Here is a 26,679-nt window from a genome sequence, read left to right on the forward strand (position 1 = left end):
GACTCCAAACCCTATAGCATTTTATAATTAACTGTGTTTAAATGCGGATATGTTTGAATCATTTCTGTTGCTGCCTTACCCAAATGTTTAACGGCAAACTATTGGCATTTGTAAAGTGTCATGCAGTATAAATTCATTTGTGACTTGAAGTAAAAATTATACTTTTGCAGTGAAAGTTTTACATTCCACTCTCCATGTCAACCCTCTTCCTTCGTTCAATAGAAGGTTCCGCTTTGGAGTTAAGGTTGGGTTTGTCTTGATTTCACCGATTTTATGTTTGACTTTGGAAAAGTGATTCTCTCATCTAGAAAAGAGATCTAATAGTATCTGCCTCGCAGAGTTGTTACCAGTATTAAATAAGATAACATAACGCAAGTCCTCCTCACAGCCCTTGGCATAGTAAGCATTTAATAAGTGCTAACCTTTATTTACGCTGTGCTTCTCGAAGCACCTGGTGAGTGACTCAATCAAACACAGATGGCTGGGCCCCTCTCCCAGAGATTCTAATTCTGTAGGTCTGGGGTGAGGTCCATGAATTTGCATTACTAATAAGCTCCCAGGTGATGCTGAAGCTGCCTGTCCACAGACCACACTTTAAAAAGCGTCGATTTAAAAGATCATCCAACTTTTTTATACATTCTTGTTACTTTCGTGTCATCAAAAGACTTGTGCAGTATGTGCTGGATGCTGTGCAAGTAATTTATAAAGGAGTTTAAAATATAAAGCAGATACATAGATAAAAGCCATCAACTATAAAATGGAATCTGCAAGAAAATCAAGGACTTACATCATATATCCAAAGAAGAAATGCATTTGGGGGTTGGTGAGTAAGTTAGTAATAGTATGCATGTTGAAAGTTTTAAAAAACTCATCTGTTTAGGTATTCCAAACCTCTAGAACGAGTACCTTTCTCTTAACCTTTCTCAAAGAAAGGATTTAGTTTAGGAGAGAGAAAATACTTAATAGTGTGTTTTTAAATACCCTATTTCAGAAACAAGTTATTTAAAAGTTACAAAAGCCAACATCTAAAGAAATCAAAAACTGAAGCCAAATAAGTTAAGCATTCTACAGCTCTACTTTAAATCGTGATGAGGCACTAAAATAAAAAAATTTTTTAAGAAAGAAACCTTCCAAAAATATTGTTCTAATGTCTAATTCTGTAGTGAACATAATACTGTTTGCTTAGTAGTGGATAATTCTGAAATAAAGATCCATTTACAATTTTAGAAATAATTATGTAACATAGCTATTAGCATTTATAAAATGTCTTGTTGAAATAAATAGTTGCAATAACATCATAGAAGAATGTTGTAGCCTTGAGAGATTGGCTAGACCCTTTAAGTGAGAGGGAGGTTGGGGGAGCTTACAGTAATTATGTGAGTTATTTCCTGAGTTAATTCCTCAAAAGGATGTAGTACACTTAATGGCAGTCTTTTCTACCAGGCGTCGTCCAAAGTAATTTATTTGAACACCGCTCACAGGGATAGGGCTGTGGGGCACCATTTTAATAACTGGATGCGTAATTTGTGCCACCACATGCACATATCATTTCATCGAGCACATGATTATGAAGTCAACTCAGAGACAGGGTTTCATTGCGACAGGAGATATGGATACAGGAGTGGCGTTAATCTACTCCAGCTTTGAGCACACTGGCCCTGACTTATTGACATTGTATCCATACTAATAATGTCGGCATACGTCTGGTTTCTGCTCTGTTGGCACAGCACAGACCTTCAAACTGGGCATTGAACTTTTTAGTTGATATACAGAGACCACACAATTAGAATCTTCTTAGCAGATGTCCAGTGGTTTGACATGATTGTCTTAAAGAAGTGTGTTCTTTGCAAAACACAACTTGTCTACCAGCGACATACTTCTCATTATATGCAGATGATGCAGTGCTTTTAAATGTTACTGTGCTCAAAATAGGGAATAGTTTAAGTACTGAATCAGAATTAAAATAAAGGACAGGGTGAGATTAGAAAACTAAATGCCCAGCTAGTTGAAACAGCAGCAATCAGTGTCTGTTTCCTTCCCCATCAACTCTTTTAGCAAAATGTAATGATTGTGTTTGGCTGCATTTTAATTCCTCCTCAACTTTTGTGTCTGCGTGAAATTAATGATCATTCCAGCTTTGCCTAAAGTGAGGAGACCAGGGGGTAACTGCTTAGCCAGATAGACAAAACCTGTTTATATTTGGGCTTTGAAAAACTTATTTGAATGCTAATTTATGAGTATTTCTTCTTGGCTCCCAGTTTATATTTAATTTTTGTTCCCAACGTGATTTTAAAGTGATGGGTTAGTCATGGAATGATTTTCAAAGGTGGACAGGAAAGGGTGGAAGGAACGAAACATAGGGTCTGCTAATCCAGCAGTCAAATAATTGACCCATGAGTAATTAAAAGTTGGCGGAGGTTGTGGAAACAAGACTGCCCCTCATGTGATGGCAGCCTCAAGTCTCCTTTGTAGTTTTTGGACATGAGGCAAGGAGCCAAATGTTCTGTCTAAACTGGGAATTGCTTTTAAGTTCCACACTCTTAGAAAGGTATAATGTGACAAGTTACTGCTTCAGTGCCCTCAAATGGCACAATGGCCTCAATGAATTAGAGCCTAAATTAGAACTGTGGGATAAGAAGTAGTTCTAGACTGGTTTTCCGCTTCCGTCCATTTCTATGTCACCATATTCTCTTTAGTAACATGTGTCTGTCAGGAAGGGCAATTTGAAAAAAGCCCCTCTTTCCCCATCTCTGTATCTCCTTTCACCTCACATACATGCTTTCTACATACATGAAGGACTCTGTGTAGGTAATCACTTATATAATGACCCAGCAACTTCCTCCTAGCCAAGTCCAGTTTTAAGCCATAACCTTGTGAAATTAGCCCTATTGTGGTAGCACATGGATTGTAGGATCTCCATAAAGTGTACCATCCTTACTCTAGTGAAACTCAATCGCAGTGTGGAAACAATCATATAAGGTGCCACTATTTCCATCCCTGTTATCGTGGGGGAAAGCTTCCAGATCCAGTGAGGTCCTCACTGAAATATCACACCCCTCTGTTCAGAGGTAACCTTTATAGATAATATACGAGTATTCTTTAAAAGGGAAAAGGGCTTCCTGTCTATATAAGTTTTGAAAATTACTGCCTATCATTAACCCATTATGAAGAGTAACAAAACATATTTGATTATTCTAAAGATTTGAGATATTGTCCTCTAAGGAGACCTGTTCACCTTTAACTCAGCCTTTCCCAAATCATGGGACACTTTGAGAATGTTGCTAAATAGTTTTTATTTTTCTTTTAAGGGCTCAGGAACATGTAGCAGGTGCTTTTCCTGTTTATCATTTTTCTCTAGGGAATACTGCTGAGTGTCAGCCATTTACCTAACAGCCCACAGCTGTGCCACCCAACCTTTCAGCTTTAGAATCCAGCTGGCATTTTAGAAGGAGCCTCAAACACATTGATAAAACACTTTTTAAACATTTAGAATTCTAACATAGTAAGTTATAAAGAGATTAGGTGGTTATTTTTTTGTTTTTAGAAGGGTACATTTTCTCCCAGTGGGAAGATCTACATAGAAAGTCAAATTATAACCACCAATTTGCTTGGTAAACGTGAAATTAAAGCAGGGAGAGCTGATTGCATGCTCTGAATAGCCATCAACATCCAGTTGCCATGACCTTTGCATTTGTCTCCATTGAAGGACAGATATGTCACAGTAACCGGACATGGTTACTCCTGAGACAGTGCTAGAGATATTTTTCCCTTTCTGTTTGGCCCTGTAGCTCTTGAATTCTTATTATTTTTTCCATAAAAATAATAGATGCATATGATTTTTAAATGAAAAGTTCTTTTAAAAACATCTGCCTCCTGCTTGATCTTTTACTTTTCACCTTTTAGGTCCCATCTCTACAGAAATCTTTTAGATATTTCTTTGGGTAGTCAAATCTATATTATATACTTATGTAAATGATATGCCTATTTCTTAATGTGATAGCTTTATACATTATCTATTGACATCTTATTTTTGATGAGAATTCTGTTTCCTTATATGATTTCCCTCATATTTGTATCCCTTAGGATTACATCACAGGAAACTGAAATAATTTTAGCTATTTCAAGTAGAAAGATTTCCTGGAGGGAAATAAAACATTAGAAAATCATTGGAAGGGCTGGAAGAGCAGAAAAATAGGCCGGAGTTCCAGGCATGACTCTTTGAACTAGATAAGATTAGTGGGCAGAGTCTTTTTACTGAGGTCTAATTTACATACAATTCACTTTTTTATATGACTAATTCAATGAGTTTTAACGTATCTATACGGTTGTATAACCATACACCATCACTTTCAAGATAAAAAAACCGTTCCATCACCCTCGAAACTTCCACCATGGCCCACACACATCCCTCCCAGTTCCTGACAACCACTGATCTGTTTCTTTTCATGCACCTTTTCTAGAATGTCATATAAATTAAATTGTACATAGTCTTTTGTGTCTGACTTCACATAGCTTAGTGCTTTTCATATATGTTCATGGTGTTGTGTTTGTTAGTAGTTCATTCATTTTTATTACAGGGTAGTATTTCTTTGCATGACTGTACCATAATTTGTTTATCCATCCATCCATTGAAGGACATTTGAGTTGTTAACAGTTTTTGACCATTATGAATAAAGCTGCTGGGAACATGTACATGGAGTTCTTTGAGTGTACGTATGTCTTGACTTCTCTTGGGTAAATATATTGGAAGTGGATTATTGAGTTTTATCATAAGAACTGACAAATTGTCTTCTAGAGCGTCTGCACCATTTTGCATTCCTATCAGTAGTGTAAAGAGTTCCAGTTGCACCACATCTTCAACACTTGGTACAGTCAGTCTTGAGGGTAAAGTCTTAACCTAGTTTCCCTTATTCACCAATGGTTATATCTTCTAGATTTTCTCTTGCATGGCCAGTCCCATGCCTGGTTCCCTAAGGTAGAACAGTCTGTGGTCCCTGTGGATCAATGATGTCCAGGATGAATACAACCTCCAGTGTTGAGCTGAACATATTGATGGATACAAAAAGGTCATTGATCATGGTCTTGACTTGACCCTCACTGGGTTTTAAATAACAGATAAAACTGTTTTGTGATTCTCTCTTAGGCTTTTTGATCATTCCATGGAGGGATTTAAAAACTGGGAGTTCATGACCATTCATTGCTGGGGAGAACGAGCTGCTGGTGACTGGATCCTTGAAGTCTATGACACTCCCTCTCAGCTGAGGAACTTCAAGACTCCAGGTGAGTATTTCCTTTCTATAATTTGGATTGCTGTGTAGAAAAAAGTGATGGAGTACATTTTGGCCAAAGTGTGTTTCACGCTTACGCATCAGCATCATTCTTTTTCCTGTGATCGTATGTTTTGAGTTGTCTGCATGTATTCCAGTTCTCAAGATTATGATTTCAGAGGTAATAATTTAAGGGTAAGAAATAAAGAATAAATATTTAGATGTAAGTACAGGATAAAACATGACAGTTATTAATTGATGTTTCGGGATATAGGGTCCATGTCTCTACCTAGCTTCTCTTACTTTCTTTGTTCATAAACAAGCCACCCTTGTCCACCAGCAACGGGTTAAATTGCCAGGTCATAACAGGAGACAGGTTTCCTTAGTTATCTTTTTTCTGTGTTTACTCTGCATTTAAATTTTAGTGCAGGCAAGACACTGAGCTGGCCTATGTCAGCTAAATTGGTTACCACTAAAGATAATAAATGATGATATTCTGCCCCAAGTGAGCCCAAGAGCTAAGGAAAAAGAAAACTCTCTTGATATGTAAAACATGTAAATTATTAAATTAACAAAGGTCTTTTCAGGTGGTCTCAGACTCTTGTCGCTGTATATGTCCTACTTCCCTTTTCATGGAAGTTTATTTGTAACCTAAAAACAAAGGTATTTACAATATGCCGTGGGGCGGGAGATTGAACAGTTTTTGCAGCAGCCTATGTTGCCTATGATGGAGCCCTATGGAGTACGTGGCTCAGTAGCAAATGATCTGCTTGATAACTAACCCAGCTTCCTTGCTCAGCTGTGGACATAACTTTGATTGTCCGAAATATTCGTGCTTCTCAATGCTCTGTCCAGTCCATCTGCAGAAGAATCAGGCCTGAGGGTGATTTTAGGACTGACATCCATTTCTAGCCCTCTCCCAATCTCAGAATAAATTAATCCAGACATTCTGTAATTAATTGAAAGGTGCATACCATTCAGGTACAGTGACTGCATAGAGAAGAGGAAGCACACGGTAGAACACAGTGGAGAATGCTGATGTACATTTACCAAACTTTAGTCTGCCAGTCAGATAGTTACTCATTCTGAAAGACTATTTTTGGTCATACAATTTGACCATCTCTTTGCCCTGATTCTGTGATGTGGTTCATCTGTGTTGCCACAGTGGTCTCATAATCAAAGAGATTAAAACCAGCATGGTGGCAAGGTCACAATGAATAAGATAAAAGTTTTGTTAGAGTATCTGGGTCCAGCTCACCTCCAGCATGCAGCCTGAATATAATGGATACCAAAGTTTTATCCAGAAATCAAATGTTCATCAACAAGGCAGGGTCGATAGAAAACATTCAAGTAAACTAGATCCTGGTTTCCAACCACTTTCACTTGTTCCTCATATACTGAGTTCCCAGGACCTTCCTCTCTCTTCCCTCCTCTTTTAAGGCCACGCCCACGGAGATGCATGTGGTCATGGCACTCAGGGGCAATGGCAGCATGTGACTGGACTGTGCTGCCCTTACCAAAGGACAGCTCTCAGTTTTTCCATCAGCAGGTGTCACTACAGAACTCTTACGTGTCCAGAGATCCCAGAGAAATAAACAGTTTCAAAATGTGACAGTTGTATACAGCAGGGGGTGTGCAGCCTAAAGCGTAGAATCGAGAATACATTCTCTGTTGAGAATTTAAGATAGTTATAAAACTAAAAGTGATTCTGCCCTTTATTGTCGCCATGCACCAGCAATTCTAAAGAATATCAGTGATAAAACGCTCTACCCCCATAAGAGCAAACTGCCCGAAGGGCACACTACTGGTTGATCTGCCATTTGTGTGCAAGGGTAAGGGGCTATGAATATAAATATCTCTTCCCTCAAGGAGTTCAGAGTCTATCCGGTTTACTATGATTCCCTGTGTTGAAAGCTCTCTGCAGTAGCCCATATAATCTAGATAGTCTATTTATAGCATTACCTTCTCCTTCACACTATTTAAATGTTCACTGTTAACCCCAGTCACCTTCAGTCATTTCAGAGATGTTCTTTTATGCCAGAAGAGAGATACTCCAATGCTATTACTGGCCTGGAGTCAGGAGCCTTTAATAGAAACACATGCTCTTTGGATATCCTTCCTTCAACCAACCTTTTTGTTCAGGATTACTCACACTTTAGAAGAAGACTTCTGCTACTCCCTCTCCTGTCCCTCCCTTCCCTCCCTCCCCTCCTGTGTGTGTGTGTGTGTGTGTGTGTGTGTGTGTGTGTTTAAATACATATTAAAACCATCAGAAGCAGTTTTCTTTGTTTTGTTGCTTATCTTGGGTTTTCTATCTTGGGCAGAGTGCATTTATATGTTAGCAAGTAGAATGGATTTTTCTCATTCTATATTTATACAGCGATTTCTTAGCAGAATGTTGCAGTATCAACTGCAAAATCTATAGACTTTAGCAACTGGAAAAAGTGGTAGGGAAGAAAAAAAATAACGGCCCAAATATGGCAGTATTTGATGTGAATTGTGGCAGAGATTCAAAGGATATAAAATTATAAGTGAAAAATATAAAGATGGATTGCCCAAGCAAGGATATCCTTAGCAGGTTTATGATATACTTAAGAAATGGCACAAAGGAAAATAATCGATTATGAGGCAGCACTCTTCAAAGCACTTAGGGTAAAATTTTAAACCCAAAATAATTGTAAGTTAAATGATCTAAGTTTTAGGGAGACCGATGGACTGTGATGGCCTTGTGTTACATGCTCCATTTGTACATTTCAGAGATGCTGTTAGGAAAGGGGTTCTCTTTTGCATTGCAGCATAAAGGCAGTCATATAGGTCATCATTTCTTGCTATGGCTTAATGTACATCACTTGGAATTACGAGACCAAACAGCACCCTGATTATGAAAAGAATAGTCCCTAACAAGTGAGTTCAAAGAAAAGCTGGCAGAGGGCAAACCACATGTAAACCAATGTGCTGGCCCAATGAAAATGTCAGAAAACAATGTGGCACAAAATATGTTCAATTTTAAATATAAGGTTCCTAAACTGGAAATGAACAGGAAGGTAATATAATATAATGGTTTAAGAACACAGGATTTGGACCCACAATAGTTTTTTTTAATTGAGATATAATTGACATATAATGTTAGTTTCAGGTGAACAACAGAATGATCTGAGATTTGTATCTATCGTGAAATGATCACCACAATTAAGTCTAGTTAATATCCATCACCCCATAGTTACATAATCTTTTCCGTGTGATAAGAACTTTTAAGATTTACTCCTTTAGCAATTTTCAAATATGCAGTACAGTATTATTAACTTAGTATCTTGAAGCTTGCTTCTTGTGTATGTGTGTTGCTTTTGTATTTATTTTGTTTTGTTTTTTAAGATTCCACATATAAGTGAGATCATATGGTATTTGTCATTCTCTGATTTATTTCATTCAGCATAATGCCCTGAAAGTCCATCCATGCTGTTGTAAATGGCAATATTTCCTTCTTTTTTCTGAATGAATAATATTCTATTCTGGTGTGTATTTGTATATGTATATGCATATATATGCACACACACGTGTGTATATGTGTATGTCACATTTTCTTTATCCATTCATACATTGATGGAAACTTAGGTTGCTTTCATGTCTTGGCTATTATAAATAATGCTGCAGTAAACATGAGGATATCTGTATCTTTTCAACTTCATGTTTTTGTTTTCTTCAGATAAGTACCGAGTAGTGGAATTGCTAAATCATATGGTAGTTCTATTTGCAATTGTTTGAGGACCCTCCATACTGTTTTCCATAGTGGCTGCACTAATTTACACTTACACCAAGGGTGCACAGGGTTTCATTTTCCCCATATCTTTGCTAACACTTGGTTATTTCTTCTCTTTTTGATAAAAGGTATTCTAACAGGTATGAGGGGATATAACGTGGTTTTGATTTGCATTTCCCTGTTGATTAGCAAGAACTGATGTTAGCAACAGAATTGTTGCTCATCTCTCTACTGCCTTCACTTTTGGATTAAGTGATATTTTTAGGTTAACAAGGCCTTTGGGAAAAGACTCAGTCCTGTTGAGACCCTTGGGAAAGTTATCAACCTCTGTGCCTCAATTTCCTCATTATTGTTTATATCAATTATATAGGGAACACAAATACCTACCTCCTGGTTGTTGTGAACATTTAATGGGATAAAATTTACTTAGCATATAATAAGCATTTAGAAATGATAAGTGTCAATTTGATGGTGATTATAGATGTTAACAGATGAATTAGGTAACACCTAAGGTTCACCATTACTGTGGCAGAGCCCTAGTCCTGAACCACGCCTGGATTCTCCGTATTAGACTGGAAGTCATAAGGGACATCCCTTCTAACAGCCTATTTCCAAGTTTTTAATGGTTTTGTCTTCATTACGTCTGCTTGTGTTTGATTATTTTTATGTGACTCTTATTAACCTTAATGGCCGAGGGGCAGTTTTTTCAGTTTTGGTGTGGGGTTTTTTTGTTTGTTTTTTACTTTTTTGCCTTAAAAAGTTTAGCTTTAGAAATCTAAGAAATAAAGGAATAAATGTGAACTAAAGCAAAATGTTCCTTGTGAACATACCATCCAAATGAGATTAAACACCTGTCTCATGTCTCAAGGCACCCCTGACCAGAAAATACTCTATTGCAGTGCTGTTCAGTAGAACACTCTGCAGTGCTGAAGTGTTCTATATCTGTGCTGTCCATCATGGTGGCCATTAGCCACATATGGCTACTGAACACTTGAAATGTAGTTAGTGTGACTAGGGAACTGAATTTTTACATTTTAGTTAATTTAAATTTAAGTAGCCACATGTGTCTAGTGGCTATCATTGGACAACACAGGTGTTGTTGGATAATATAAATAGTGATACATTCCGAGGCTTGAATGACCAATTCAGGAATCAGGTGGAACAAAGTAGTTGTTTTTATCTTTTTACTGATAAACAAAGCAGATAACATCAGAAGTTTTTGTAAAATTCAAATAAGACTTCTCTACCTAGAAAACCAAAGCTCTCTGTAAAATCCTGGGATTCTCTTAAATATCCATAATTTGAAATTCAGCCCAACAATCTGAGGTGTGTTCATTTTTCAGTCTTCCTATAAATGCTGATTAAGGCCTATTCTATAGTTGGCGTTCAGTAAATATGTGGTGTGTATTATTAAATAGTTAATAATTCTGCAAACAGTGGGAAATGTGCATTTCTAGCCTTGTATCTGATGCAATGATTCATATGACTCTGCTTCCCACAATTCTTCTACTGATGCTTTTTCTTAGGTAAGAAGGAATTAAATTATAAAGCCAAAGAGTAAATGTTCGATAACAATGTGGTTTCATTATTTCCCAAGGTAAATTGAAAGAATGGTCTTTGGTACTCTATGGCACTTCTGTGCAGCCATACTCACCAACCAACGAGTTTCCTAAAGTGGAACGTGTCCGTTACAGCCGAGTTGAAGACCCCACCGATGACTATGGAACAGAGGATTATGCAGGTGAGCTGGCTTCCAACTGGGACACAGGCTAAGGAAAGAAAGCTCATGAATCATCCCGCCATGCAGAGATAAACTTCTACCCATATTCTGATACATTTTCTTCATCTTCTTTTCTATTCCCCCCAAATCTTTGTATGTATATTTCTATATTCAAATATCCATTTTTTTTCTTCCAAGCTAAAACCATACTGTATATAGTATTTCATATCTTTTTTTCCATTAACGATATTATTAAGAATACATTTTCCTGCTGTCAGGTATCCTTAGCACACATTTTAAAAATAGCATAAATGTCCATCCTGTGATTGTACTGTGATATATTTAATCCATAGTCTGGGATGTGTATTTTGCTTAGAGTTTTACATTTGTTTAATAAGGTTTAGATGAATATCATTATTTATCAGTCTTTGTCTATACCTTTAATAATTTCTTTAGAATAGAGTTCAGTTCTGAGAATTACTACATCAAAGGGAATAATCAGTCTGAAGGCTTGGATAAGTTTTATCACATTGCTTTCAAGACTAAGATGTACCAGTCTACACTGTGACCAACTGTGTATATGTTTATTGCACTCATTCCTGCCAACACTTTCAAATTTTTATAGTTTTGATTGCTAGTAAATCTAAACATTTATTCTCTGTACAGCAGGTCCTCAAATAATGTCGTTTCATTCAGTGTTGTTTCGTTATAACATTGATGAGATGCTGTAGGAACTTAACTCTTGTTTATATCAACTAGCCTATGGTAAAATTGGCTTCCTTATATGTCCTTTTGCCACAGTTCCAAGAATCTATCAACGGCGTTAAGTGAAGACTTACTGCAGTTCTGTGAATTAAATACAACTGTCTTCTACCCATTCTCTTCAAAGTGGCAGCAATTTTCTTATTTATAAGAATTCTTCATATGTTATTGTCTTTCATATTGTCTCATATTTGCCAAAAACATCTTCTCAGTTATCACTTGCTTCTGAAATGTAGTTTTTGTTCTGTGTTGTGTTGTTTTGACAGAAAAATAAAATTGGAGGGTAACAGATAATAACACGATTTTTTAATAGATGTTTTAGCCTTTAAAATCAGCTAAATATTCACATGCTTTTTTTAATCTGATTTTTACACTTAGTCACTTATTCATCTAAAATTTATTTCGGTTTATGACATATACTGTGAAATGAAGTCCTGTCTTTATTTACTAAACAGATTAACATCATTGTCTGAGTTAGTTAGCATCCCTTCTTTTAATAGTTTAGGATATTTCCTTTATAACAATATAATTCAGTTCTTATAGCAGGGTCTCTTATGGTAGTACCTTTTCTGATTTATCAGTCTAATAATTCATAGACCAATAACACCCACAGTTTTTTTAATGTCATGTTTTTTGACAAATGCTGAATATCTGCTGCTTATTTTTATAGCAATTCTTAAATTCCCCTTTTAAAAATCCCACTTGAATTTAATTTGAATTTACATGCAGTCTAATAGAAGAATTGATTTTACAATGTACAGTCTTTCTATCTAAAACAATAGACCATGTTCCATTTTACTGTAATCTTTTATGTAGTGTTATTTGTGTTATTCCTGTTTTGGGTCATGTTGCTATTGTAGTGGGAAATATTCCATATTTTTACCTAGTATATGCTGGTATCTAGGAAATCTGTTAGCTGCTGCATATTTATCTTTTATCTGACTATTATGCTTAACTCTCTTACTAATTTTATATGTTCTAGAGTTGATTTTCTGGGGCAGTTTAGGTACTATAGCCATATCATCTGCAAATTTTTCTTCTCTTCCCCAGTATTTTTCTGATTCTTGCCTTGTTGCATTAGCTACCATTTTTAGGAAGATTCAATCCTTCTGTTATATGACGTATAACATTTCAATGAATAAAGTTTCTCCTAATGCAGAATCGTTTGTAAATAGCAATTTAATGTACCTTTAGAAGAGAAATTTTTTTCCTTTAGCTCTCTGAGATTCTTTTTCTAGATACTAAAGATACAAGTACCTCATTGATCATCTTAACAGAATATCTTAAATGCAGTTTCTTTTATTCTAAACTGGTAGTATTCCAGAATCAATAACGAGCTTGGGTAATTCAGACCAATAGATCTAACCAGAGCTAGATTGTATTAGATTTTTGTCTTATTTTGCTTCAAGCTTGTAATATATTACTATTTATGTAATAATTAGCAAACCATGTTGTCTTCTCTGATAGGAAGAAGCATATCCAAAAACATAAATGAAGCATAATAATAACCTATTACTATGTGCCTTATGGTACATTTCAATTAAAATTTTGAAAATGTTAAAAATCTGAACAGTTTTACATCTTTGTGGCTTTTCTCATTACATCTTCAAAATGTCCACATTGACACTTGTGAGAGAACAAAAATGATTATTTCATTATTACACTGTAACCTAAAGTGCTAAATTCCATCTGAGACAGATAATAAAATAGCGCAGTATATGAACTTGCCACACAGAGCCCTTTGGCATATATCAAGAATAAATGTTTTGGGAGGGTTTTTTAATTGTAGAAATATCATCTAGTGAAAATTTAGGGCCACCCATGACACCTCTTCTTCAAAGCTGTGATTTTCACCTTTAAGAATTCAGTCTGTCTAGAAGCACAGATGACATTACCATAACCAGATCCCTGTACTATTTCATCGAATTCCAAGGACTATGGGATTCAGAGCTGGCTGGACGTCAACCCTTACACAGCAGAGACACCCTGTTCTTGAGTACCATAGCAGAAGACAGCTAAAATGTCCCCAATTGTACTAGCTATGGAATTTACTTTAGAGATCAGTTTTAAGGCTTTGGGGAAAAGAGAGATAAACAGTGCCATCAAATCATTCTTGCAATTTATCAGAAATATATTTTAAGTTTGCACTGTTTCAGAATGACTCATTTCCAACCAGATCATCTCTAATACATGATTTACTCTAAGTAGGAGACCTGGACTAGAAATCAGGATGTTTGTTGATCCCAGCTCTTCTAGCTGTATGATGCTGGGCAGGCCATTGTAACTCCTGAAAAATCTGTTTTCTCATCAGTAAGATGAGGGTGTTTTCTTCTAGAGTTTTCTCTGAGTCATTCTTCCCCAGTTCTACCATTTTATGTTCTTGTGATTCAGTAATTGCAGAACATAATCCCATAATGACAACAGGAGACTGATGTTCAACAGTAAGTCTTTTTGATTAAAGTAAGTATGGCTTAAAACATTTCTGGCACCATCAACTTACTGTTTATATATTTCATGCAGTGTATTTATTGCTAGTTAAAATTATATGAATTTTCAGTGGGAAGGAACTTGAAGATTATGAGGCTAAATGTCCCAAAATACGGAGAACAAGGAAAAGACAGTTAGTTCAATAAAGCAATATGTCTGTAACTATCTCGTGTCATTAGAAAGCTTTTTGTCAATCTCAAAACAGCTCCATCTCTCTGGCATTTTTTTCTGACTATGCATTCTCTCTAGTTCTATACCAAAGAATATGTAACGAGAGATTAGGAACCTTCATGCCAGGTCTGGAATTCTTTAAGCTTGCTCACATTTTTAAAATGTATGTGTATGTTTCTTTTGGTGAGTTGCCCATTGGTCTATGGGTAGGATGCAATTTTAAATCTATTATCTGTGCCTGAAGTACCTGCTTTGTAATCCAAAGCTAGATGCTGATAAGTTTGTGCCTGATGCCATAATGGTGTTTCTTGCTAGCTACAGTATCTCAGAGGTATTCAGTGGCTTTAATGACCTTAGATGAAACAGGCAATCTGGTCCAAGCATTGGATGATAACTATTTTTTTTTTCTGTCAACAGCCTTAACTTCTCATTTTTCTATAAATCCAACATTTTTATCATTATGCATACTTGATTGCAGTCGTTTTCCATTTGCTACAGTGGCATTGTTCATTCGAATCCTGAAATATTTGTTATCTCCCACAAGGCAGCCATATGTGCTTAGAAGAACAGGCCATGACTAGGATTTACATTCTTAATACTTAGGTAATGAGGTTTTCCCCAAAAATGTCTAGAGTTCATCTCTGGGCTTACAGCCACATCGAACATTTTTCCTCTATCTTAAACTCTCACTGCATAAGAAAAAAAAAAATCTTATTGTATACCCAGTTCCAGGTAAGTCCAACCAACTTAAAATCATTTTTTCTAAGTGGTGTTCTAATTTCTTTTGGCAAGGTCCCTGCGACCCTGAGTGCAGCGAGGTTGGCTGTGATGGGCCGGGACCAGACCATTGCAATGACTGTTTGCACTACTACTACAAGCTGAAAAACAACACCAGGTAAGAGAGAGGCCAAGTCAGATCCCCGCGGCATGTCCCAGGTGTACCTGGGGGTTCCCACAGAGTCACCAGGATTCCTGATGTTCCCCCACCAGGACCTAAGCACAGGAAAGATGCTGCTGCACAAGCCCACTGCCTCCTTATGTAATTCAAAATGGTAAAACCAATATCGAATTACGAAATACAAAATGTACCCATAAAGAAAAAAATTTTGATTCATTTGAAATATGGGGTTGAAAGCACGCTCTGTGGATACCCTGGACCACCAGAAAGATGAACAAGCGAGTCCTAGAGAAAATTAAGCTTGAGACATCATTAGAAGCAAAAAATGACAAAGCTGACACTGTCCTACTTTGGGCACATAGTGAGAAGACAGGGTTCTTTGGAAAAGACAATAATGCTGGAAAAATAGAAGGCAGCGGGAAAAGAGAAAGACCAGATATGAGATGGATTGGCTCCATAGAAGAAGTCATAGGCATGAGTCTACAAAAGCTTAGCAAGGCTGTTGAGGACAGGACGTTGTGGATGTCACTCATTTATAAGGTCACCAGGGAATCAAAAACACATAATACACACATGCTATGAAGCTGCCAATGTCTTTTCTCACATTTGGAAAGCTGGTGGGGAGGGACTAGCTGTGTGTATGCCTGGTCTTCCCCTCCATTCTTTTCCATCCTATTGTTTGATGCCACAGCTGCATTTTCTCTTCATGAGAATGCCAGTGCATGGGCCAAACGGACACTCTCCCACACGCCCCAATGTGCAAGTCCTTGATGTGGCAAAGGTGCCGTTTGCTGCTCATCTTCACTATTCCACTTTGGGCACCCAGGACCTGTTTGGACCCTATACCCAAGCCCTTGAATTTTGCTTCAAATCGTGCAGATACGTGTCTAAAGGGCAGGGCCATGGAAGAGTGACTGTCCATCAGAGGCCATGCTCTCCAGCCATGACTCTCACAGCCCTGCCACCTTCTCCCTCCTACTTCAAGCAAAAACTCACGATGGGATGCTGACTTGTGGTGACTCCACACTCCACCCAAATAGACATTTTTCAATTCCTGTTTACGTCCATGCTGGAATTTAAATTCCTTAAAGGAAAGGCCCTTGGCTATCTCTGCACTTCTATTATCTCCTAGACTTACTAGCAAATGCCTGCCATTTAATTGGTACTCAGTAAATATTTGTTGAAAGAATAAATAAAGCCTTGTCCTTCAATTAAACAAGGAAGTAATTTTTTTATCATAAGTAACATAATTTTAAATATATTTATATTTAGACAGCATATAACCACTACCATCACCCCCACCCCACCACACACACACACACACACACACAATCCATATGACAAACCAACAAATAGAAGTAACCTCTTACTAGTGACCTTTTTGCTTAAAATCATGGTTCCCACATAATTTCTTTTCAATTCATGCCATTACCTTCCTCTTGAGCCTCAGTTTCTAACCATCATCCCCTTTAAAAACCTAAACCCAAACTGGAAGGTGGTTTGGACCAAGACACGCCTCACTTGATAAGGATTTGTTGCTGTGTAACTGCATTGCTGCTTCAGCACCCTACACAGGAAGAAGCTGTAACTAATAGCATTTGGCCCTCTGGATGTGGTATTACTTACCATCGTGGTTTAAAAAGGATTCGAGACCGGGACAGCGATTTGCTCAGCACTTGCAAGAGAATGCTGAGGACTGACTTATTGGTGATGCTGCCCTTCTTTCTTATTGTTCCACAACACAGGATCTGTGTCTCCAGCTGCCCCCCTGGCCACTATCATGCCGACAAGAAGCGATGCAGGAAATGTGCTCCCAACTGCGAGTCCTGCTTTGGCAGCCACGGTGACCAGTGCCTGTCCTGTAAACATGGATACTTCCTGAATGAAGAAACCAACAGCTGTGTTACTCACTGCCCCGATGGATCATATCAGGACACCAGTGAGTTGATTTCAAATATTTGGATTTTAGAGAACAAATGTAAGGTTTTCATTTGAGTGACCTTGGGAGGAATATTTCTCCTGTATGGATATAGCCAATTTTTTTTTTAAGAGAACAATTTAGAATTGTTTTATAAAAAAGAATTCAGTAAAAATGACTGTAACTGTGTCAGGTGGGTACTCAAGTCCATACCCAGATTTAGTGATTTGCTAAGAGTACCCACAAGATTCAACATATAGTTGTGCTCATCGATTCATAATTATGATTACAGCAAAAGGATATAAAGTAAAATCAGCCACAGGTAAAGGCTCATTGGACAAAGTCCATTGGAAACCAGGCCCAAATGTCCAAGAGTTTTCTCCCAGTGGAGTCACACAGAATACATTTAGTTCCCCCAACAACAATTTGTGCACATGTTGAAATGTAGTCCATCAGGGAACCTCCTTCGGATCTGTGTGCCCACGGCTGTTACTAGGGACTGGTCATCAAGGCATCTTCTGCCTATCACTTAACAAAATTCCAGACTTCTGAAGGAAAGCTGGTGTTCAGCATAAACCATATTGTTTGTACACACAGCTGAGGCATCAGGAGCCACACTTCTCAGTTGGGATTGTGGAAACCCTCCTGAAATCTAAGTTCCCAGCCATTTAATATAGCAATCTTATATACCAACCTTATAAGCAGGCTTTCAGGCCTGCTCTTTTCTGCACACTAACCAAAGGAACCAGGCCTGCATGATTTCAAAGTATGCTTTTCAAAAAGTTTAAAAAACACGACTTTCCTATAAATGTAGAATGAACACATGTCAAAGACTTCTTTAACTCTTAATGAGGGAATCTACTAGGTAATGAATAGGTTCAGAGACTATCGGTATTATAGTCCATTAGGAAAGGCAAAATGAAATCCATTGCTGATTTAGAGACAAAATTGAATAATTTCCTACCTGGCAATACAACTAGAATTTGGAGGTTATTTTTTCAAATGAACAGATATCATTTGCAACAAAGTGCTGTAAGTGAACATGTACTTCACAGAGTTTGGATCCTGATGAACTGTCATTAGTAAACAGATGAAGGTATGTTCTCTCAAGAGTTAGATAATCCTTGAGCACGCCTGTTAGTACTCGGGTATAGCCCTGAAAAGGGCTGCTGGTACGTTTTGCTTCTTCCTTTCTGAGTTCTTGATAATTTGTCTCAACAAGGCTGTCACACCACAGTATATGGTGACACTAGAATTTTATGTGTCTATACAACCTAAGAAAGAAAACCCAAGTGTAAAGGAACAGTTTTCTTTTTCTTTTTCATTTTTTTTTAATAATCAGGAAAGAATTCTGAAGTAAATGTGCTTGCTTTTTAAAGTCAAATTCTCTCTTGATTCAAAGGCAGGTGTTTCTGTACATGGCAGATGGGATCTCTCAACTTACCCTGGAGCAATGGGTAGGGATTCCCCTGTAGTTCTTATTTTCCTCAAAATTTGCAACATGAGTTACAATTTCATGGAGAAAGGAGAAAATGGGAGTGGGGAAGGTGAATAAGCAGTATTCTTTGAAATAAGCAGTATTCTTTGAAAAAAGAAAAAAAAAGTCAAAATTCTATCAAGAAGGCTGAGCCTTAGAAAAGAAATTTGGTTCTGAATGATACATGACAGGATCAAGATAACTGAGAGTGAGTATTTTTTCCAAAACCTGGAAGGAGGATAATCGAGAAAGGCTGTGCAAACAAATACTTTGCTGTCTATGGCCATGCCACCCTGAACATGCCCGATCTCGTCTGATCTCAGAAACTAAGCAGGGTCAAGCCTGGTTAGTACTTGGATGGGAGACCACCTAGGAAGACCAGGTGCTGTAGGCGTAAAAAAACAAAATGAAACAAAATTAAAAAAAATAATTATAATAATTACTTTGCTGATAAGAGTGGTCTGAGCATCTTTCTCCTTCAGTGTAACTGCCTTTGCTATAGTTTCCTCTTTCAATGTGTCCATTTATATACAACCTAATGATCATATATGATCATGACTAGTAATAATTACTTTTAGCATATTTACAGTGCTTCAAAGTTTATATGGTTCCCTTGAATAAATTCATTAAGTCCTCAAGACAAGCCAAGAGGTAGGCATCATTGTAATATGAATGTAATAAATGCAAGAACAAAGACCCTGAACTTGCCCACAGGAAATGCTAAAAACAGAACGCAAATCTCGGTTCTCTGTCTTTGGATCTTATGCCACGTCCAGTTATTCTCGGTGGCAGAGTGAGGGGGAGACCAGGTGATAACTACCAGAAGATTGTAAAGGACTACATAGTTTACGCCATGGGCCTCGGACTTGAGAAAGGAGATGGACCTCCAGGAAGTTCTGACAAGGACTATAGTATATATTAGCAAGGACTGAAATATCTCCACATGCTTTTATGGAATCCAATTGGCCAACTGATTTATAACTTTGTTTTTTGTTTTGTTTTGTTTTTTTTAACAGAGAAAAATCTTTGCCGGAAATGCAATGAAAACTGCAAGACATGTACTGAATCCCACAACTGTACAGAATGTAGGGATGGGTTAAGGTAAGACAGGGAAGGACTGCATCAAGTAACACAGTCCAAGGAGCTTCTCGGTATAAGTAACCCTTTTACCATCACACTTGGTTTGACTCTCACTCAAACATGTGACTGCTATTTGCATTATATCTGCCTTTAACTGTGAAAAATTTGATGCCATCTTGGCTAAGAAAGGTTTATAAACCAAATAAAATTCTCTTTAGAAAAGATAGCTAAGATACAAGGAAATAAAAATGGCCATTTGAGGGGTTTTCTTCTCTCTTTTTAACTGGCAGTGCTGCAGTCAAGGATTACCTTGTAAGTAATACCAATGAATTATATTTAATCCCCCTGATTCATTCCTTTGATGGTTGGAAACTATTTCCTTATCTTTATTATATAGCCAATCATCCTCTTATCTTCAGTACCTCAGGCTTGGTTCCATTATGCTATGGTATGCACATAGGTTTGACACCTAGAAATATTTTCCTTGAATGGCTGACTTGCTCACTGCTAAAGCCAGATTGAGCAAGTCTTCCAATAACTCTTGCTTCTATCAAATAGCCTATGGTAAAACATTTTGTTATACATCGTCTCACTTAAAGTCACAGAACCTATTGATGATGTTATGTAAGGACTTATTATAGTTGACATATTCTGTAAGAGAACAACATGTAGCTCAAGTGAACTAGGTAGTCTCTTGATTTCCATAGAGAAAGTCAGAACATCCTATCTTGAGTGAGCAGTTGGACTCTGGGTTTACACAGAGCTAGAATTCTGCTGCACTCAATCCCTTTTGAGTATTGATGATACCTCGATTTTCACCTTTGATCAGCAGTGAAATAGGCAGAGTCCAGGCAGGTAATTCTTCATGTTAGTTAATATTACAACATCATTTTTTATATTTATTGATTAATCTGTGGCTTATTTTTCATAAAGGCGTTCAGTGATAGTTTGCTTTGCACCGTTCATCTGAAGACAGTCTTGACAAATATTAGACTAGTCAGCCTAATTCTTTTTGGAGAAGGAGCAGATTATTATAATAAAAAGTAGATGTGATTTCAAATCTTTCTTTGCTATTTATCAGCTGTGTGATCTTGGCCAAGTCACTTAGCCACTCTGAGCTTCAATTTTCTCATCTATGGTGATAATAACTGCTATGTTACTGGATTATGATAAAGAATAAAGATATTATTCTAATATCTGACACATAACTGGTCCATGAGAAATAAAAAGTTAAGATTATTTTCTATATTTCTTAGGGAATATTTTATACAATAAGTTAACCAGTGCTCTCCAATCAAAATGAGAGCCACATGTTAATTTTATTTATTGTCAGGCACACTTAGTTCCAAAATAACGTGAGGTAAAATCTTAAAAAATATCAGCCCTCCCCCCTCCACTATAATTTATGTTAATTTTAAATATGCCAGTACCCATATTAAAAGTAAAAATACAGGTGAAATTTATTTTAAAATATTTAACTGAATATATTCAAAATATTATCATTTCAACATGTAATCGAAGTGAAAGACTCTCAGTAAGATATTTTACATCCTTTTGTTGTTGTACCAACAAAATCTTGTATGTGTTTTACCCTTAAACCATATCTCAATTCAGGCAATTTTTTGACCTGTATTTAGATTTTATAAAATTTAGTTGAAAGTAGCCAAGTTGTTTCAAACTTACTCAAAATTTTGCTAATAACTGACTGAATCAAGTGCCAATTTATAAAATTTAGATTTAAATTAATTAAAATTAAACTTTTAAATTGCATTTTTTGGCCACACCAGTCACATTTCTAGTGCTCAGGATGCAGAAGTCTAACCCAGCTGGTTTATCAGAGAAAGAGCCCACACGTTCACAGGACTAGGTCCATCAGCCACGCCGTCCCTGTATTTTGGAAGCAGCAGAAAGCTTCAAGGTTCACAGTGACTGCTCTCTGTTGCATGTCCCACTTAGTTCATTCCTTCCTCACACAGAGCAGCCTCTGTCTCCTGCTGAATAAATGCCAATCTCAGAAGTAATCTAGGTTTATTAGAAAACCTAGGCAGCTTTTTAAAAACTTTGATAAGTTTTTCAGTGGTCCTATTTCCTCCCACAAAAGGATCCATTTAATGCAATGTCCTTGTTTTCAAGTTCTCCAGAAGGGAAGGGATTTTCTTTTTAAATGACAGGTTTCTCTTGCTAGGGAGGATATATCTAAGAATGGAGTACAATTTTCATTATGCTGCCCTCACTCACTCTTTGACTGTCTCGATATTTTCGTTATGGGTTTCTAGAGTTGACCATTTTTGTCTCAAGAGGCCAGTAAATTTTTAAATAGTGATTAAGAACAAACACGGAAAGATATCTATGCATAAAATACTGGAAGGAAATGGATTAAAATAACAGGACTCTTTGGGATTCTTTTTTATCTACTTTGGTTTTAATCTTTCCCGATTTCTTTACTGAAGTAAATTTAAATTTTATTTTGTAAAATCAGTATGATTCATATACAGAGAAAAGTCAAATGAGATGTGAATTGGAACAATATAAAGAGTTTAAGATACTAGAACCCATAAGACTCTATTGCTTAGATACCCATCTTCGTATCATCTATTTGGTAACTTGACATAGGATTACATCCTCCTCCTTTGTTGAAGTTATACTACTTAGTTATTCAATGAGTAATAACTCTATATTAAATATTGTGAATTCTATAATTTGTTTTGAATTTTAAGAATAAGTAGACTATGAGAAATACTATAGCTGATAAAAATTAAGAACATGAAAAAATATACAATTCTCACTCGACATTCTAGCAACTCATTCAGTACTGAGTGGTAGCTAGAGAAAATATGGTACAGATAATGCCCAGAAACACTAAATAGTAACATAATTCACAAAAGTTGAGATGTTTGGGGAAGCAGCAGTGTAAGTAGGCGATTGTGCTAAATTATTCATCAGAGTTTAAACCGAGAGACAGAGGCAAAAGTATATTAGAATTCTGTTGTGGGAACCAAAAAATAAAATCAGAAACTCTTAGGAAAAAAAAAAAGAAAAAACTACTCTTGGGAGTTTAGGCAGAGAAAGTTGTGCCCTGTTATTGAATTATAATTCATTTACCATGTGTTCCTACGGCATTTATAATTATGAAACAATTTTCAAACTTATTATGTAGTAGGTCTAGATATCAGGGAATTGTTAGGCATATTATTAGGTAATGTGATTGTTTTGTCAATAAAATACTTCTTAAAACCTCCAGGGTGTAAGATGTATCAGCCAGTTTAACAATTCAAAAGAATGTCCCCAAAGCTTACAGCACGTGTATCTGCTACAGACATTATAAGGCACAGAGAAGCATTGTAGGCATCAAGAGGAAAGAAAAATAAAAGGGTACAAGGGCTATTTCCCCTGCTTTGAAGCTTTGCCAAATCTACAGGTCTCCGAGGGGAACTATATTTGTTACATATGGAGCTGGGGAGTCATTACCTCTTTGCCTTGATCACAGAAGTCTGTCTATGTCTTCAGCCTGCAGGGATCCCGGTGTTCCATCGCCTGTGAGGATGGACAGTACTTCAACGGCCAGGACTGTCAGCCCTGCCACCGCTTCTGCGCCACTTGTGCTGGTACCTTCTCCCCCAGTCCTTTCATTTATTCTTCTGGCTCTGGTTTATTTGTTCTTAGCCATCGCTCCTGCAAACCCACTTAATATTTTTAAAGTAAATGCTAGAAAAGCATATTTCTCTTCCAATAATCATGTATGTATTCTCATCAAAAGTCAGCCCTCAGCATCCTATACTGAGAAATTTAAATATTGTGAAATTTAAATACCCCGGTGAAAGCTCCTCTTTCCAAATGATGTGATGTTTTTGGCAAATGGGTGCAATTTAAAATGGGGGTGTTTTTTTCCCCAAAGAATTTTTTAAAAAGTATAAATATTAAACTATAATTCTTAAAATTACAGCATGTTAGTAGCCTTTTCACAAACTGTGTGGGAAGCAGCCATCATGCAACCTCTTCTGAGGTTGTTTTTGTTTCCTGCATTTGTCTTGTTTTTAAGGGGCAGGCGCTGACGGATGCATTAATTGCACAGAGGGCTACTTCATGGAGGATGGGAGATGTGTGCAGAGCTGTAGTATCAGCTATTACTTTGACCACTCTTCAGAGAATGGATACAAATCCTGCAAAAAGTAAGTGGATCCACCCCTCAAGCCCTAGCAATTAGTTACCGGGTTCCTTATTTGACTGTCTTCATAAATAATATGAAACAGAATTATTCATGATAAAATAAAGTTCAAACATTTACCTATGGACACTGCCCTAGAGCTTTAACTCAACTTATCTTTGATATTTTTATTCTGTTGCCTTAGGAACACTTTAAAACCTTTAAAGTAATATATATCTCTTTCACACACATGCTTGCTTCCCTTTTAAATCACATTATCTACTTGTTAGATTTTCTTTAATGTCAAGCCCTAGCAATTATTTTAAGATTTTTGTGTCATCTACAAAGAGACATAAGTTTAAGATTATTAAGAGGTTGATAGCAAACATCTTTTTCAATGCCTGATGTGTGAAAGGATGATAAATTGTACATTTTCCCCATAGATGTGATGCTAGCTGTTTGACATGCAGTGGTCCAGGGTTCAAGAACTGTACGAGCTGCCCCAGTGGGTATCTCCTAGACTTAGGAATGTGTCAAATGGGAGCCATCTGCAAGGATGGTGAGTACAACTGCTCTTTTTGATCTTCTGAGCAAAGTGTGATCTTTCTACTTTAAAGCCTAATATATTTCCACTTAAACTATCAAGTGTATATCAGATAGAACATGCCCAGTCTTTTGTTGGCATTCAGCTTGAACTGATGACCTCAATAGGTTTGTCTTTTCGGTTTGGGGCATATTTTTAATTGCAAGAAGAAATAAATCACCTATAGTACTACTGGCCAAGATGATGCCAGTTAAATTTTTTTAATTGTTTATTTTGTAAAACTTTCAAGCTTTAAATGTATGACAAAATTGAGCAGAAAGTACAGAGGTCCCATATATCCCTTGAACCCACACACGGCCTCCCCATTAACAGTATCCTGCACCAGAGCGGTGCATTTACATACAGTTGGTGAACTACATTGACACCCAAAGTCCATAGTTTACATTAAGGTTCACTCTTGCTCTTATACATTTCTCCAAAACCAGGGAACGTACAACAATGTATATCTACCATCTTAATATCATATAGTACAGTTTCACTGCCCTGAAAATCCTGTGTTCCACATATCCTTTCCCCCAACTCCTGGAAATCACATTTTCACTCCTCCATAGGTTTGCCTTTTTTAGAATGTCATCTAGTTGGAATCATAATAGCCTTTTCCAGTTAGTTTTTGATGTATTTCTTTCCCATCTTTTGCCATACGTACATGGAATTTTGTATCCTGCTTTTGGAACTAAGCATTAGATAAACAGAATTCTATCTTTTTACAAAGTCTTTAGAAATTCTGTTTTTAACAGCATAAAATTCATGTGGAGATGCTATAGTTTATTGCCACTCTATTTGGATCATTTATAATTTTGATATATAAATAATGAATGGAATCATTCATTAAGCCTGTGAGACTAGGAATTAAAGATAGAACCAGGTACAAAGCTTAAAACTTCGAATGATGGTCCATTTTTCTTTCTTTGTACCAGTGGTTCTCAACTAAAATTCCAGGACCTCACAGCTTCCCCAAAGATTGATTGAATTGGTTTTTGGTGTTGCCTGGACATGAATATTTGTAGAAGCTTTTCAGTGTTTCTAATGTACAGCCAGGTTTCAGGACCTCTGACTATTCCATGCCCCGTGACAACTGGGCAAATGCTAAGTTCCCTCACATCTCTAGCCTCAGTTTCCCCATCTGTAAATTGATTTTAAGTTATTCCAACTTCAACATTTTGTGAACTTTGACTCTCATAATGTATGCTAATGAGGCCCTAAAATTTGTCCCTAAATTTTACGCACACATCTCAAAACATCATATAAATTATTTTGAACCACTGCCATTCTAAACATCTTTGGATTGTCATGAAGATAGGAAAAAAAGCATGCATTTGGAACAGTCTTCCCTGAAAGATCATTCTCCTGGGTTTCTTCTTTGTCTTCCTTTGAATGGCTCCTCTTCTAGAAATTTCACAGGAAGCAGAATAGTGTTGTGGTTGGAGACTGTGGATTCAGGAGTCAGAATGCTGTTCACATCTGAACCCAGATCTCAGGCAGGTTTCAAATTTCTCTGGGCCTTACTTCCCTCATCTATAAAGAATAATAAGGAGGATAATAGTACTGACCTCATGTGGTTATTCCATGAGGATTCTCAGAAAGACATCAAAAAGAACTAGACAGGCAGTAGCATTGACAGAACATCATTTATGGTCTCGTTTCCATGAAGCATGATAGGTAACTGCATCTTCATAGCTTTTCTGATGTATCAAGGTCTGGCAGGGAAAGAACAGGCCCCTCAGGCTTTGTGTTCAAGGTTTCCTTGGCCAGGGCTGATTCTCACTGCAAAACACTGGTGATAAGATTGGGTGATGGCAACCCCAGGACCATGTAAGTATCACTTATTAGTTACCAACAGGTACTCCTTACCATTACTTAAAAACAGGGTTCTGCTATATCTGACTACAAGAATTTTCATAAGTTCATAACCTGAAAACAAAGGAAGATTAAGTGGTTGACCCAGGAGATCAACTGATTTGAAATTGTCCCCCATAGAACTTGGTACCAGTCCTTTCAAGGTTTGTAATATTTTAAGTAGTTTCCCTAAACCATGGTAAAACATGGAATAAGTTATGCCAAATGGAACTTTGGTAGAGTATCAGGATTATGGGCGGCAATGGAAAAATAATTTGTAATGAGTCTATTTTCAGGAAAAGAAAGAGTAATGTACTTCCAGTCAAGAAGGCAGAGTAGGTAAACATTGTGCTTATCTCCCACATCAAAATTGCAACTATAGAACCACCTGAGGACTATGGGAACAGATCCTATAACTAAGGATATAAAGAGACTGGTAAGAGGGACAGAGATACGAAACAAGCAGGTCCCACACCCACAGTGTAGCAATTAAGAATTGGGAGGAATATCTCAGGTACAGAGGCCAACCACACAAGGCTCCCCAGCCTGGGGAACTAG

The 26,679-nt window shown here is 37.0% G+C and overlaps 1 protein-coding gene and 1 pseudogene across 5 annotated transcripts in view; both read left to right on the forward strand.

The window, feature by feature from the left end:
- Positions 1-26,679, forward strand: part of PCSK5 (proprotein convertase subtilisin/kexin type 5) — a 396,723-nt gene that overhangs the window by 240,110 nt on the left and 129,934 nt on the right. For 4 of the 5 annotated variants that reach the window (XM_039843681.1, XM_039843973.1, XM_039843922.1 and 1 more), the window contains exons 13-20: positions 5,144-5,280; positions 10,622-10,765; positions 14,957-15,059; positions 16,808-17,001; positions 19,474-19,558; positions 23,045-23,142; positions 23,577-23,706; positions 24,125-24,240. In XM_039843681.1, coding sequence (XP_039699615.1) covers positions 5,144-5,280; positions 10,622-10,765; positions 14,957-15,059; positions 16,808-17,001; positions 19,474-19,558; positions 23,045-23,142; positions 23,577-23,706; positions 24,125-24,240 — 1,007 coding nt within the window. The remainder of the gene's footprint in view (positions 1-5,143; positions 5,281-10,621; positions 10,766-14,956; positions 15,060-16,807; positions 17,002-19,473; positions 19,559-23,044; positions 23,143-23,576; positions 23,707-24,124; positions 24,241-26,679) is intronic. The other variant, XM_039843770.1, reaches the window with a different exon arrangement.
- LOC120599751 (uncharacterized) lies at positions 18,733-18,851 on the forward strand (annotated as a pseudogene).

This window comes from Pteropus medius, unplaced genomic scaffold (genome assembly GCF_902729225.1).
Source record: "Pteropus medius unplaced genomic scaffold, Ma_sr-lr_union100, whole genome shotgun sequence".
Lineage (NCBI taxonomy): Eukaryota > Metazoa > Chordata > Mammalia > Chiroptera > Pteropodidae > Pteropus > Pteropus medius.